The sequence below is a fragment of the Lactuca serriola genome, chromosome 1 (assembly GCF_051521515.1).
Source record: "Lactuca serriola cultivar US96UC23 chromosome 1, Lser_US96UC23_V15, whole genome shotgun sequence".
NCBI classification, from domain to species: Eukaryota; Viridiplantae; Streptophyta; class Magnoliopsida; order Asterales; family Asteraceae; genus Lactuca; species Lactuca serriola.
The window spans coordinates 243309172-243324450 of record NC_136408.1 but is presented as its reverse complement, the minus strand read 5'-3'; the positions used below and the strand labels follow the sequence as shown (position 1 = coordinate 243324450).

The following is a 15279-nucleotide window of genomic DNA, read 5'->3' as shown; positions in this document are numbered from 1 at the left end:
TATATATATATATATATATATATATATATCATATTAAGAAAACATATTTTACTAAAGAATATGAAGTGATAAAAATTGCTGCAGAGGGGTGACTCATATCCATCGTGGTTAACGTTTTATTTGGATAAAACTTAAAACTCTGTTTCTTTTTTTTTTTTTTTGTTTTTGTTTTTTTTTGTTTTAAACTTATAAAACGTATTTATATTTATATATAGTTATATAAATATCATTTTAAGAAAACATATTTTACTAAGGAATATGATTTTATACATGTAAAATATAGTTTGAAGTGTAAATTGTTTTATTATTAGGTTTTATTGGTTTTGAAATTTCTAGATCTTTTGAGATACATTGAACTTTTCAATGGCATGTTTGAATCTCGATTGTGCCCTTTCAAGTTTGTGGCTGGGATGCCGAGGATTACAAACAAGGTGTGAATAACCATACAAATTGACTTGGTACCCTCAACAATATTACCTAATTGATGTGCCGGTTAACCATACACGCTCCACCGATCTATAATAAATTCAAGTTACCCTTTGCCACTCTTACTAGTCCATGTTAGTGTGTCGGTTAACCACACACACTCCACTAACGACTTGGTAAGGCACAAAGTGTAATTTTATGGGCTAGCACCAATTTCACATTTTCCTAAAGTAACTAAGATTGGGGATTTATAATGTATAGTTACTTTATAATTCATTATACTTTTAATGAGTATTTAAAGTCGTATCGTACCCGTTCGGCTAACGACCCTCCAACGATCAAGGAAGTGGTGGGTGAGAGTGGACACCCATTAAGTCACCATTTTATAGGCAACAACCTTATACCCCCCTTATAGACCGGCTTCGTGAATGAGGCCTACTAACGGTAAGAATGACATATTCTTATACATATCTATATAATAATAAAATTATAATAATAGTATAAGTGTTGATTTTTAAACTTTTTAAAAATCTAAGGTTTAATTTGGAATTAAAGTATTAAAGTGTAAGACTTTTCGAATTCCAAAACTTGAGGGCAAGATTTGAAACTATTCCAAGTCTCTTCAATTTGTAACTTATGAGTTTTAATGGTTCATAAAAATGAAGACTCTTCATTTTATGAAACCTCTTTAGTTCTTTAATCACAATTTAAAGAAGTGACTTTTGGTTATCCATAACTTGAGGACAAGTTATGGACACCATCATTGCCATTAAGATCATGAATTAAACACACATAGAGGTTACACATAATTCCTATGATCTTCTAAAACTCATAAGAACACAAATTCATATCAAGCAATTTCAAGAAATCATATAAACATATACAATACTTGAAAATTGATAAAAGTCATGTAAAATGGGTTAACATAATCATTATCATTTTGAAAAATAGATTTTACAAGTCCAAAACAAATTGGGATAATGATTTTAATCCATTTCCAACAACAAAACACGAAAAAACTGCCCAGCACACTCCTACTCGTCGAGTGCATGATTCTACTCGTCGAGTAGGATGAATTTTTTCATGGACTCGGCGAGTCCTCCCCATGAACTCGGCGAGTCCAGTCGTCAGAGTGCAAAATTTTTGATTTTTAAGTAGTTTTGCATCAAGTATATAGAAAGCAATCATAGTCTCTGATACCACTGATGGGTTTTGAGCATTCTAACACTTCCTAAGTGTACATGCAACCCTAATAACCTTGAATCTATGATTTCTTTATGTACATGCAAATTTCTTTTGCAAGGTTATTTCCTAACTAGCATGGCATGGGGAATATATAAAACATAAAAACTAGTAGAAATACATACCTTGTTGTTGCTTGGATTCCTTCAAGACTTTGTAAGCCTAGCACCCCAAATGTTGTGCCTCAAATGCTTCACACAACACCACAAAAATTGGAATAACTTGAGAGAATACTTCTTACACTTGAAAATCGGTTATGCCCTCTATAGAAACACTCTAGAACCAATTTTGCTAGCCAAAGGGTTCCTTTTATAGTGTTGTCACAATTAGGGTTTTCACATGAATACTCTTAATTGTCATGACTCTTCATTTCTCATGACCCATGGGTTTGTAACTCCCATGGACTATCCATGGAGCTCCATATGGTTATAACCAAACCCATAAACCATGGATCATTAATCCACCATAAAAGAATTGATGATTGTCATAATCTGCCTTATATATTTAATTAGTCTCACTTTGATCACCAACTTAATACTAGATTAATACTTGATCAATACTAATTAAATAATACTATTATTAATATATTAGAACTTATAATATATTAATAATCATAAGTGCCTTATTCTCTCATCTAGTCTGTCCAAGTATTGCAATGCCATGCAACCCAAATGGACCATGCCGGGTCGGGTCAAGTACATACCAAATAAAGTTATGGACTTAGACACTATATCCAACACGGAGTACCTTATAAGGTTAAAGACTTATGCGTATATTGAACTATGGTTATAGGTGGTGGGTCCTGTGTCGAGTGATCCGAGAGTTGGAGTTTACCTTCCGAGTCGACATCTGCGAGGTGAGTTATCCTCACTATATCGATAGGGTCTATGGCACCAAGGCTGGCCCTTTAGTTGTTATTGTTATGGTATGCTATATGTGGTTATGATCTGTTAGATCGGAATCGGGTTAGACAGTATGTTATGCTCTTATGATCCATAGGGATTGGTAGGTTAGTGACCTGCTAGGTCGGTACTCTAGTTACAGGAGAATTCTATGATTTATGATCAGTGTGACAGATATGTTTGATGTTTATATATGCATGTATATGATAGTATGCACACATGGTTATTTGCTTGTGGTTGGGTTGAGGCGGTCCTGCTTTGTGCTGAAGGCCAATATACCCTATGAGCGGTCCAAGGAGACTGTAGGCCCACGTGACGGACCAGTCATGCCGAAGGCTCGGGATAGATCCAGGCAGACTGTAGGCCCGGTAGGGCGATCCAGTCAGACCGATGGCCCAGTATGCATGTTGATTGATTGATTATTACTGTTATGGTATTTTCAGTGTGGTGTTGGTATTTTGGAGTTAGCTCACTAAGCCCTCGAGCTTACAGTTTTCAGTTTACTGTTTCAGGTACTTCAGGAGATCATGGAAATGCGAAGGCTTGACCGTATCGCTCCTTATCCTTATGTTATGATTTTGGGACACTCTGATGGAAAAATGATTTGAAAACATTTTGTAAACAATGCTATGTGGTTTTTATTATGATTAAAAAAGTTTAAAATTGGTGTGAATTTTATGGATGTTACAAGAGTTTACCTTGTTGATCACCTGCTCGCACTTGCTTATCTGCTCAAGAACTGGTTTCGCAGCGAAACAACTATTAACGCTACGTCCACCATCAGTTGCATAACCCATCATCTCTGACACTTCATTGGTAACCTTCAAACACCTTCCATTAAATTGTGAAACTTCATCCTTCGCTAAGAAGCTCCTTCCATGAGTAGGTTTGCGAACCTTTTCATCTTCAGATTCAGTTAACGAGACCTCAACTTTGCAAACTCATCTTCAACTTTGTTTTCCTACATAATCAAAACAGGCATGGTGTTATCAACGTTCTTCTTCTTTTTGATCTCCTCCAGCTTTCGGAGATGGTATGTCTCGTCATCCTCTCCCTCTTTCTTCACGTTCATTCTTCTCAGCATCCATTCCTTGGCTAGATAATCATAGCCGGATTCCCCCATAAGCTTTTTATCCTTCTTCGCCTCTTCTTTCTTATAGTTATTTGCACTCTCTTCCTTTACCTTTTCAGATCTATAACTGCCCTGCCAGTTGCGGTTCTTGTTGTGACTGAAGTTCTTCTTTGCGAATCTCTTTGGATTAGACACCATCATAACAAATTTATCCTTAAAAAGTTCACAATCAGAGATATCAGACTCCGAACCATCATCATCTACTGCCTTTTTACCCTTCGCATCAAGGGCCAATGATCCCATCCCAGAAACTAACTTCCCTTATTTCGTCACTTCGTCTTCATGTGACCTCAATATTCCAACTAGCTTCGTCAATGTGTAGTTCTTGAACTGCTCATGCGCTTCTACGGTAGAAACAACAACCTTCCATTCAGATCTTAGCCCGTTCATGAATGTGACTTTTTTGCTTGATTAGTTCACGTCCAATCTAGAGTTTGAGTAGAATGCTCAAGATCAGCATCAGTTGAGTATAGTTCCTTAAGCCTATCCCAAATGGCTTTTGCTATGTCGCATGAACTAACCAAACGAAAAGTGCCTGGTGGCAAAGCAAACCTGATGATCCGCATTGCTTTAATGTTGCTTATCAGCCTATCCTTATCATCTTGTGATATATCTTTTACATTAAGAAGAAGCTTGTTGTAGTCGGCTTGAGTTTTAATTTCTCTTCTTGTTCCTATATGAGTAAACGTCTGAACAGTAATGAATTCCCATATGAGATAGCCATTGTCTTCAAGCACAACGATGTAGTCTTCAAAATGCAACGCCCACACTTCATAATCACTGGGGAAAAGAATAAGGATTCTGGTTGTGGATCCAATGCTGCTTGAAAGATTTATTGAGTTAACTTGAGAATCGTCTAACATGTTTAAAGATCGATTAAAACCTATATGAATCAGATGTGTAAACTAAAACTGTTTTTGGGTAATATGAAGATCAAAGATCAGCGTCAATAACAATGATGACGGCTAAACCAGATCCAATAATAGCAGAAACGCTAAAATCCCTTTCAACAGAAGAGATGCGTATAAATTACACATTCTCCTGCTCTGATACCAATTGTTGAGTTGAAAACTCTGAAGATTGAATAGATTCAAACAGGTAAAAACAATCAAACACAGAATATGAATCAAGAATGTGTCGAATGATTAAAAGTTATGGTCTCAAAAGAGCTCGATAAATAACTGCTACTGTATAGACTATGTAGGGTTTACAATGATATGATTACTGAATACACGATGCATGCATGTATCTTAAATAGTAAAACACTAATTAATAACTCACGAGTGGACACGATGCATACACAAAATAGATTAAACAAAGAGCCCAAAAGACGCAACACTAAATACCCAACAATATTTTAACACGACATGACAAGTTTGCCATGTCTACACAAAATAGAAAAAAAAAACAAAGGTTTTCAAGATCGAGATCTTATATAGAATTATTTTCTGTTTTGCAAGATCGTGATCGTAAGATCGACTTAAATCCTACAAAAAAAAATTTAAAACATAAAAAATACAACTTCATCCAATAAATAGTTTAAAACATAAAAAAACATATCCAATACATCATTTAACTATAAGGGGGCGTTTGGTTCGCAAAATGTTTTTGGAAGGAATAAAATCTATCAAAAGAATTAGAAATGAAGGAATTGTTATATGAATGTACTAGAAGCTACAATAGAATTTGTTTTGTGTTTGGTTGACATGAAATGAAATCTGTTTTTTGTTTGGTTTGTTGATTTCAGAAATGAATTAAAAAATAAATTTTGTAATATGACAGAAATACCCAAAACAATTTTTTGCAACAAATTATATTTTTTAATAAACATAATGATGTTTTATTTAATTACAACATTGTTTATTGAACTCTTCTATAAAATTTAAATTAAAACACAAGTTTATCAAACAGTTGAAAGTAAAAACTAAACAATTTGTCAACTACATTTTTGTGAAAATAGTGGTTACTAGTAATGGATTTTAAATAATTTAAGGACTTTCCTTATTTTCTCCAAGAAAACAAACATAAGTGGTAAAAAGAAGGGATACAAAAAAACTAGACAAAAGGAAAAAGTAAAACAGAGGCAAAAATCATGTAATTTTTTTTAGTCTCATAGATAATAGGAGGATAATATGTAATTTAAAATAAAAATAGTGAATTGAATATATATTTTTGATATACGGTTGAGGAATTAAAATTCTTTCAAATGGGAAATTAAATGGTAACCCAAAGAAGATCCCTGACAATTTTAGTTTTTAATTCCTTTTAATCCCTTGACAATTATGTGAGAAATTCAAAATGGACATGGTTAGAATAAGAAAAAATTTAAATTAAAAGAAAAAATAGCAACAATCGTAAGATTGATTCAACGATCTAATCCTACTACAACCTTACAAAAAAAACGATGTAATTAAGATGGAGATCGATTTGCATAGATATATCACACTTGTAGTTTTAACAATTAAAAAAAAAACTATTAGATTTTTGTTCTCGTTAAAATCCCATTACCGGTTTTCCATGTACTCCACCATGGGCCATATATAAACATAGTCATAAACCCGATCTGCTAGGCCCCTACGTCTTAAATCATCTTCAACCCCCCGTTTACTCTCTACACCCCTGCAAAGTGCACACTACAGAAATGGCGATGGTTTCATCACTGCTGTGGATTCCCAACTACAGGGGCTTTGTTGTTGTCCCTGTCACCATACTACGAACACTATCTGCGGCCACCAGCCACCGCCACTACAACCGCCACAAAAACAAGAGGTTTGGCTGTTCAAACTGGGATTCCGACTTGAATTTTTACCAGAAAAACTGTAGCAGAACCTTTGCATCTGATTCTGTGGCTTCTATAGCTATCACGTCGAATCTATCTACCCCCAATTCCAAATGGTACTCCATCTCCTCCACTTCCCACCGCATATTTTTCCGAACACAGAGCATAGATATATGTACTATTCGCCAGGTCATTTGCAATAATTACTTGTATACTCTATCTACTAAAATCCTCAAAATACATAACATGATTGAGATGCACGATACACCAATAATCTCAATAATTATTGGATTCTGTCTCCCTTCAGTTTATTGCAGAAAAAAATTACTCGCTTTCACATCTGGTAAGTTTACATAATCCAGTTTTTAATTTGGAATATAGAGGTCAGTTTAAAGGACCTCAGAACTTAATATAGTAGTCTGATTTTGATTTTCAAAAGATGTAAATAGGTTCATATAAATCTAACTTCTTTATTGTCTATTTTTGATTTATAAAAGCCATACTTTTCGATTTACCTGTCCTACTGTCCTAGTAATAAGGACTTGAGGTCTCAGGTTCAAGCTAATTGTTTGTTTGTTAAAATGTCTATTATGGTTTTTTGATTGCAAAATTCATTAATTTTTCAGCCATGTTGAATATGATCGCTTGCTTCCATGCCCAACTGAGAATTTTCTACCAAGAATTGAGCATTTAGTTGTTAAAGAAGGAGGACCTGTTCTTGACTTCATTACCAAAGCTCTGGATCTTCCACCTTTGTGAGTTCCTATCATATGCTATTTTACCTTTCTACCATCATGCTAGTAAATTATATACACACTACACATTTTCTTGGAATAAATATAAAAAAATTTCAAAACTCACTCACTTTATAGTTGCTTAATATGCTTGAACATTGAAGGTATGTTGCAGATCTGATACATTTTGGAGCAGTGTTCTACGCGCTTGTATGCCCAAAGCCTCCTTCAACTGCTACACCTGAGGAAATCAAGTTGTTCAAACAAGTTACAGACCCTTTGGTCCTCAAAAAGAGACATTCAATCAAAGGAAAAACCCTAAGAGAGGCACAAAAAACTTTTAGAATTACTCATATTGATGAATTTGTTGAAGCAGGGACATACTTGAGGGTGCATGTTCGTCCAAAACGATTTCCGAGGTACTTGAAAAAGAAAATTTTAGGTCATTAAACATCCACTCAGTTTTTATAATATGGAAGATGAATTGGTTTCTAAAACTTTATATGGCAATGAAAATGAGTTATAAGGGATAAAGTGGTATATGTACAAGTTGAAAATGTAGAGTATACATATATATGTAAAGATTAAATGCAAGATATTGCAATGTTCTTTCATTGATTTGTTCATTATAGCATTATATTTTCGGAAAAAAACATATACAATGTTACTTGTTGAAACTTGTGATAATATTGAGATGTTAATTCTTGTCCAGATGCTATGAAATTGACTGGAAGTCAAGAATAATTGCTGTGACAGAATCGTATGTGGTTCTTAACAAGCCAGCTGGCACATCAGTATGTCAAATCATTTATCCTTCTTCATCTTCATTCTCATCTCATCAAATATATCATCATATTTTTTTTTGCTTCTTGCTGATCAAAACTGATTTGCTAATGTTTTGTGCTACATTGTGGCCTTATGGGCACTTCTGATTTTAGTTAATTTTTCCTGTAAAGCCAAAATATATGCATTTATCTTATTCAGTTTTTAGGTCCCATTTACCAATGCAAGGATAAACAAGAGTAGACTCATAGAATACAGATTGGAGATAACTGGTTTAAAATATAGGCTTAAAAGTGTATTTAGTAAATTAGATACAACACATTACTCTTTTATGTGCCACATCCACTGACTTCTTCTTTTGTTAGGTGGGTGGAACTACAGACAACATTGAAGAAACATGTGCAAAATTTTCTACTCGTGCCTTGAAATTAACTACTCCATTAATGACAACTCATCAGATTGATAATTGCACAGAAGGCTGGTATTTTATTTTATCTAAACTTTTAAACCCAACCATAGTTTTATTGTGTTTACAAGAAAAAGGTTAATCTGATTCTCATCATATTTGCAGTGTTGTGCTAGCTAGAACCAAGGACTACTGCTCAGTTTTTCATAGAAAGATCAGGGTAAGTTGATAAGGGCGTGTTTAGTTTCTGGATCCCGGTGACAAATTGGAATTCATGATTCCATTCCATGGTTGCCAAATGGATGGAGTTCAATTAAATTCTATGACAATGTCACTAACTTTATATTTGAATATGCTTCTTATATTTACCAGGAGAAAAAAGTGAAGAAGCTTTATCTTGCACTTGCTGCTGCTTACGTGCCACCTGGACTCATGACTCATTACATGCGACCATTTCGTATGGCTCCAAAAATTGTTTCCCAAGGTAAATATTGCTATTCCAATTTTCTTCTTTCTAATACTTAAATAATCTTTGCCTTATACAAAAGTTTAGTCTTTAGAGAGGTTATGGTGATTGTAATATCAGTGTTCAACAAAAAAGCTTGTGTTATCAAAATTCATCACCTTAAAAACATACGGTTATAAGATTACTCACGCTTTAAAAGTCAGTCATCATAAAAACAATCATATTTACAAAAAAAATGGGTGGATTTTCAAAATACAAGAAAAAAATTTATGGATTGTTGTAAATATAATATGCAGAGTTGATTGAGGGATGGAATTTGTGCCAACTGGAGGTCCTAGAATGCAGGAAAGTTCCATGGCCAAATGCTTCCATTGAAGAAGAGAATGGAATTCAGGATTTGAATTGGCCGAATAAAGAGTTTGCATATGAATGCAAAATCAACCTTTTGACTGGTCGTACTCACCAGGTAAATAATGTTTCTAGGGCTATTTTGATTGCTTATTTATGCAACAGTTTATTTATTTATTATTTTTTTACCAATTTATGCAAGAATGTTTCTTATTATTCTTTACCATAATAGAATGTTGTTATATTTCACTACCAAGATAGGCAACATACTTTATTTCTCTACAGATTGCTATTATTGGTAAAGAAATGCATGTAGTAAGTGCATTGTTATTATGGCTAAGGAATCGTGACTCATAAGTAGGTTGCTATTTATGTGTAATGAAATGTATTACATATTGATATTATTGGTAAAGATATGTAGTATGATATCTTGCTTATATTGTCATGGACAAAATATAAAATACATTGCCCATATTGGTAAAAATAGTAAAGTATGTTGCTATTTCATGCAATTTCCCCTTATTTTATGTCTACTTATCGATCATATCAAGTAGTTTCTTAAAAATTGTATTCTACAGATTCGAGCTCAGTTGGCAGCTTGTGGTGCACCTCTAGTGGGGGACTCGATGTACATGCCAGCTGTAATTTCAGAGCTAGCTAATCCCGGGTTAAACCCTGTTGGGAATGGGAAGTACAAAAAGGAATTTGAAAGTGAGGCGGATAGAGAATCCGCCATTGAAGAATGGGCTACAAAACACGGGAAGGAACCTGGTGTGAGTATTGGCCTTCAGGCTTCTCAAATTTCATGGGATGAAGATGAAGGACAACAACACTTGTATCTGGCAGGACCTCCATGGTGGACTCAATAGCAAATTCTAACTACTGATCGAATGTCGGTCATATACTTTTGGAGTGAGGTTTGTTTTCATCTAACTTTCTGACATTTTCTCAATATATAGGACCGACAAATTAGAATAGGTTGTCCATGTTTGGCATTTCGGCTTGAATTGATGGTGGAAAATGGAAATTGTTAGCAACGGTCAAGTTTGCCCTTTTATATTATAGCCTAAGTTAAAAGGTTGTCGTTCCTTGTAATTATGGAAATGGATCATATTCGTATTTATAGTTCATGCTAATAAACACATCTTTGGGTGTGATTCAAAGATGAACCAACCATATACCTATATGCTAAATCTGATTTTGTGATCAACTAACAAGAAGTGAAGGGTAAAATCGTACATCCACCACCATGGACGTATCACCTAATACAATGATTCATGGTTCTCTTGATTGAAATTTTACGTATGATCATTTGTACTCCACAAGATCAAGACCTTAATGATTGGACCCGACACACAACGAAAGCAAGAATAACAAAAGTATTCAAAGAGATTTTTTTTTATTGAATTTCAAGATGCCTCCAAAGACTTGGGGGTTTGAACGACTTGAACTCTTTGGAAATGTACCTTCTAGGGAGTTGTAGTTAGCTGCTAAGCTAAAAGCTTATTTGTTAATAAATCCCTAAAACCTATTTGTGTATGGAACTTTATTAAAACATATATACAAAAAAAAAAAATCGCATAAGGGTTCTATGCTTAATTGCTTACACTATAAGTCTATATCCATTGAGCTAATACTGATACTGTTTTCAATCCTTTAGGCTACTCAGTATAGGCTCCTCTATGCTGTTTGGGAGGCTAAGATGGCTAACTAGAACGACGTGCCCATGCCTGGAACACCGCCACACCTAAATGTGTCGGGCTCAACGCAAGGAAACGTAGGTGGAAGAAGAAGAAAACAGTTTGATTTAATTTTTTTTACCTATAAAAACATTTTAGCCCACTGATTTTCTTACATCATTCTTTTCTTTCTTTCTATTTTACTTAACTTCACAACTCCAAAATAAAAAAAATGGATCAACACCCAAACACCCTCCACCAAACCTACACCCACACCCGGACGCAACCTCTACCATGTGATTCACTTAATATGAGGGCTTTTTAACCTACTAAACACCCAAGGTTTGCCGCAAATACCATAGTAACAAACTTATTTCAACCCTACCTAACATCCGATTCAATTTCCTTCACCACCACTTCCAACAAAACGTTTATGGGAAACAACCAAATTTTCTACAAAACCGTTACATCATCTTCCATACCAAATTTCCAAACACAAACAACTCGTTAACCAACTTCCATCTAACAACAACTACCTACACAACGATAGATAGAATTTGTGTCACAACTAGTACTTTTGGTTAGGAAATTCTGTCCTCATGTGAGCCCCAATCAATTTGAGGCTTGAACTCAAACGTTAAGATTTGCATTATGATTCCTAAGGAGCCATGTATGGTCATATTGCAAGGAATATCTTCCTCTATGGCAAATCTCTCCAAGTATGTGAAACCTCTCCCAAATCTCTCCAAGTATGTGAATTCTCTCCTAAATCTCTCTAAGTACGAGAAATCTCTCTAAATATGTGAAATCTCTCCCAAATCTCTCCAAGTATGTGAAATCTCTCCCAAATCTCTCCAAGTATGAGAAATCTCTCCAAGTATGTGAAATCTCTCCCAAATCTCTCCAAGTATGAGAAATCTCTCCAAATATGTGAAATCTCTCCCAAATCTCTCCAAGTATGAGAAATCTCTCCAAGTATGTGAAATCTCTCCCAAATCTCTCCAAGTATGTGAAACTTCTCCCAAAATCTCTCCAAGTATGTGAAATCTCTCCCAAATCTCTCTACATACCTTCCTCAATCGAAAACAGCTCAAAACCGGAGTAGAAAACCCAAAATGACCCTCTTGGTCCGAATACCTTCTAAAGAACTAAGAAGGTTCTCACTTCGGATTTCAGCATGCTTCGGAACCTCCCTCACTCCGGACCGGACCGGACCACTGATTCGCCTGTTGACTCTGGATCAGAAGGAGCGCTTCGGAACTCGCCTTGCTGACTCCGGAAGTTGATAGATGGCTTCGGAAATGCACTCCTTTGCTCCGGATCTTGAAGAATGACTCCGGAATCCTTCCTAATGACTTCAGACCCTTGCAGGAGCATCATCCCACTCGGATTTTCATCATTTTCGGACTTTTTCACCATTTTAAGGCATTTTGATGCCGGAAATCACACCAAACTCGTATTTTTCATATCTTAAACCCCTTAAACCCCTATTTTAAGCCAAAATTAATTATTTTAAATATATTTATATAAAAAATATCCAAGATTTTTAAAGGGTTTCTAAGAAGATAAGGAGTTTGACCTTATGATTTGATGCAAATTCCTCATTTCCCATGCAAATCTCAGTAAAACACGTGTTATCCAAAGAAACTAAGCTTTACCCACCAGCCCTCCAAGCAAATATCAAGTCACTCCTTATCCCTCCATCTAGAATACGTGGACTCTTTCTTCCTCCTTATTCCACTTCTCACTTTCACCTCTAGCAAACTCATAAGAATACTCTTCACTCCTTCAAACTCCAAGTTCATCTCTTCAAGGAAATTTCCAGATTTCTTCTGTAAGTATTTTATTTTCTTTGAATAATAAATCTCCTCATTATTTCTAAGATTCCATTATATTTACACATAAATTTATTCTTAGAATCATTCTAAGGATTAAAGAGCCTTTCAAGTGCTGAAACTTGGAAACTCCTCATCATCTCCTCTCCAAACATCTCCTCAACCAACTCAAGGTGAACTTCATACCCCACCTTTTTCCTAAGTTTTTATTGTTTTTGGGGGAGAGTACAGGTCATCTCTTGTTCTAAACTCTTGAATGATTGCATGTATACGTATGTTTGATATGTGTGTGTGTTGAAACATTATTATTTTATGATTAACTTCTCATGAACATGAAGTTTCAAAATCACAGGAAGTCACCTCATAAAGAACACCTATTTACAAAAAGAGCCTCGCAAGTTTTTGAGTATGTCCAACATACTCCCTTTTATCCATGGTTCCTTGTCTAGAAGTAGAAGTTGTTGAAATATACCTTGATAAGTTGAACTACTTCTAGAAATTTCGAATTTTGGAACTTTGGGTCATATAAATGACTATTTGCAAACTGTTAGGGGTTGTTTATAAAAATTTGACATAAGTAATTTCACTAAGGAAATATACAAATAGAGCCTTTATGACAGAAATATTTGCTGCTGTCGTAAAAACCTCCAAGAACATAAGTAATGTTCTCTCTCTCTCTCTCTCTCTCTCTCTCTCTCTCTCTATATATATATATATATATATATAATAATAATAATAATAATAATAATAATAATAATAATAATAATAATAATAATAAAACAGAAAATGCGTGTCATAAACGACAGTTATAAATTTATGCAAATTATAACTTGACACTTTTTCTCCTTATTAAAATGACTTATCTTTCCATAAACGAAAAGGAACGAACACGAGCACTCAGTTAACGAGCACAATCGACGATATGGAACAAGAACGATATCTCTATTCAATAAGTACGAATTTCATTATTTATCTAACAAATAATGGATCTTTAACGATTGCTCAAAAGGTCGTTAATATTCTAGTCAGACAAATCTCAAAGGCACCTAAATATAAAAATATTAGTGTCGTCTAAAGTCCTGTAAGGAGTTATAGCCAGAGTCTCTAGAGGGAGAGCGGAAATATGTGTATAGATCTATACGGGGTTGACGCCCCACACCTTCGCTGTTCGCTACAGCTAGACATGCAAGTCTAGGGTAACGAATGTTTTTTCCAAACCGAGGGCGCCTGAGAAACGCCAAAACAAACACTCCGTCAGATTAGTATGGTTATAACGACTCACTAGAATATGTTATTTTATCTATAAATTTATGCAAGTAAAACCTCATAAATTAATTTGGACACGTGTTAACTGTTCTACACATGATAAGTGATGGTTTGCATTTGTTGCGTTGACTGTCCTTTTTCATCGTGTAGAATGTCCACAATTGCCATGTTGATTCTTTCACCTAAAAAGTATAGAGTCTTAATACTGCTATTTTACAAACCAAAAAATGTAGGACTTTATGGAAAACATTTGTAAACGATTTTAAAAACAATAAACTAACACACTCATATGCAAGTTTACACAAGTAGAAACCGAACTTACGAATATTTTATAGCAGAAAATATAGGATTTTCTGGAGGAAAACGATTTTATAACGATAAACTAGAACGCAAACTCACTTATACTCGATAAGAAAAACAAGATTTACAACTGTATTCTTTTTGGAAATAGGGGATTTTTCTGAAACGGTTGGTTATTACTATTTAAAAGAACTATTCTCGAAAACAACTCGCTTTTGCAAACTATACTATTTTTCAAAGATCATTCCTTATAAGGATGAACCAAAGTATTGACATGCACGCATATACCCATGATTTTGAAAGCAAGACTTCAAACGATTTTATAGAAAATATCGGATTTTCTGAAACTACAATGAAAACGATTCTAAACAAGTGTAAAACTATTTTATTCAAAAACGCTTATGAACTCACCAACTTTTTAGTTGACGCTTTTCAAAACGACTTGTATTCTCAGGGATCTAATAAGCAAGTAACAAGGGACGCGGATGCTGAACTATTTAGCTGTAGTTTGGAGTTTTTCTGCTTATGTCTCTTTTGTGTAACTCGAAGAATAGATACAATATGTAAACAATGTAAGTTTGTTATCTCAATGTATGATGTTTGGATTGCTCTGTTTCATTTATATTCAATTGTTATGATACTGCACAATCAAGTCACCCGCCTCCGGACGTTTCCGTCGTCTGGTCCGGGGGTGTGACAATTTGTTATCTAAACTCAAGTCGAAAGTGGTAGGAAAAGGAAAGGGAAAGCAAAAAGGGAAAACCAAAGACGCTCAAGACGCTCCATAATAGTGGACAACATAGGAGGAAATTGCGTTAGTGGAAGCGTGGTGTTGGACATCATAAAATAACACTAGAGAAAATGGTATGAAGAAAAAAGCTTTGGGAAAAGGTGGTCCAAATTCAACTCGATCTACAATAAGCTTTATTTGGAAAAGGAAAGCGATTGCAATGACTTCAATGTGTTTAAAGTCATAAAACA

At 34.7% G+C, this 15279-nt stretch overlaps 1 protein-coding gene across 3 annotated transcripts; it reads left to right on the top strand.

Annotated features, from left to right (window-relative positions):
• The first annotated feature begins 6255 nt into the window (after positions 1-6255).
• On the top strand, positions 6256-14849 carry LOC145050164 (RNA pseudouridine synthase 6, chloroplastic-like). 3 transcript variants are annotated; one of them, XM_078998464.1, is made up of 10 exons: positions 6256-6597; positions 7108-7236; positions 7380-7634; positions 7928-8009; positions 8364-8479; positions 8570-8624; positions 8777-8888; positions 9167-9336; positions 9797-10135; positions 14753-14849. In XM_078998464.1, exons 1-9 carry the CDS (start codon positions 6344-6346, stop codon positions 10085-10087), a joined length of 1464 nt encoding a protein of 487 aa, XP_078854590.1. In that variant the 5' UTR covers positions 6256-6343; the 3' UTR covers positions 10088-10135; positions 14753-14849. The 3 variants fall into 3 exon arrangements, with proteins under 3 accessions (XP_078854590.1, XP_078854583.1, XP_078854588.1); XM_078998457.1 differs by lacking the exon at positions 14753-14849 and adding an exon at positions 10879-11113; XM_078998462.1 differs by lacking the exon at positions 14753-14849 and having other exon boundaries at positions 9797-10313.
• The last annotated feature ends 430 nt before the right edge of the window (positions 14850-15279 follow it).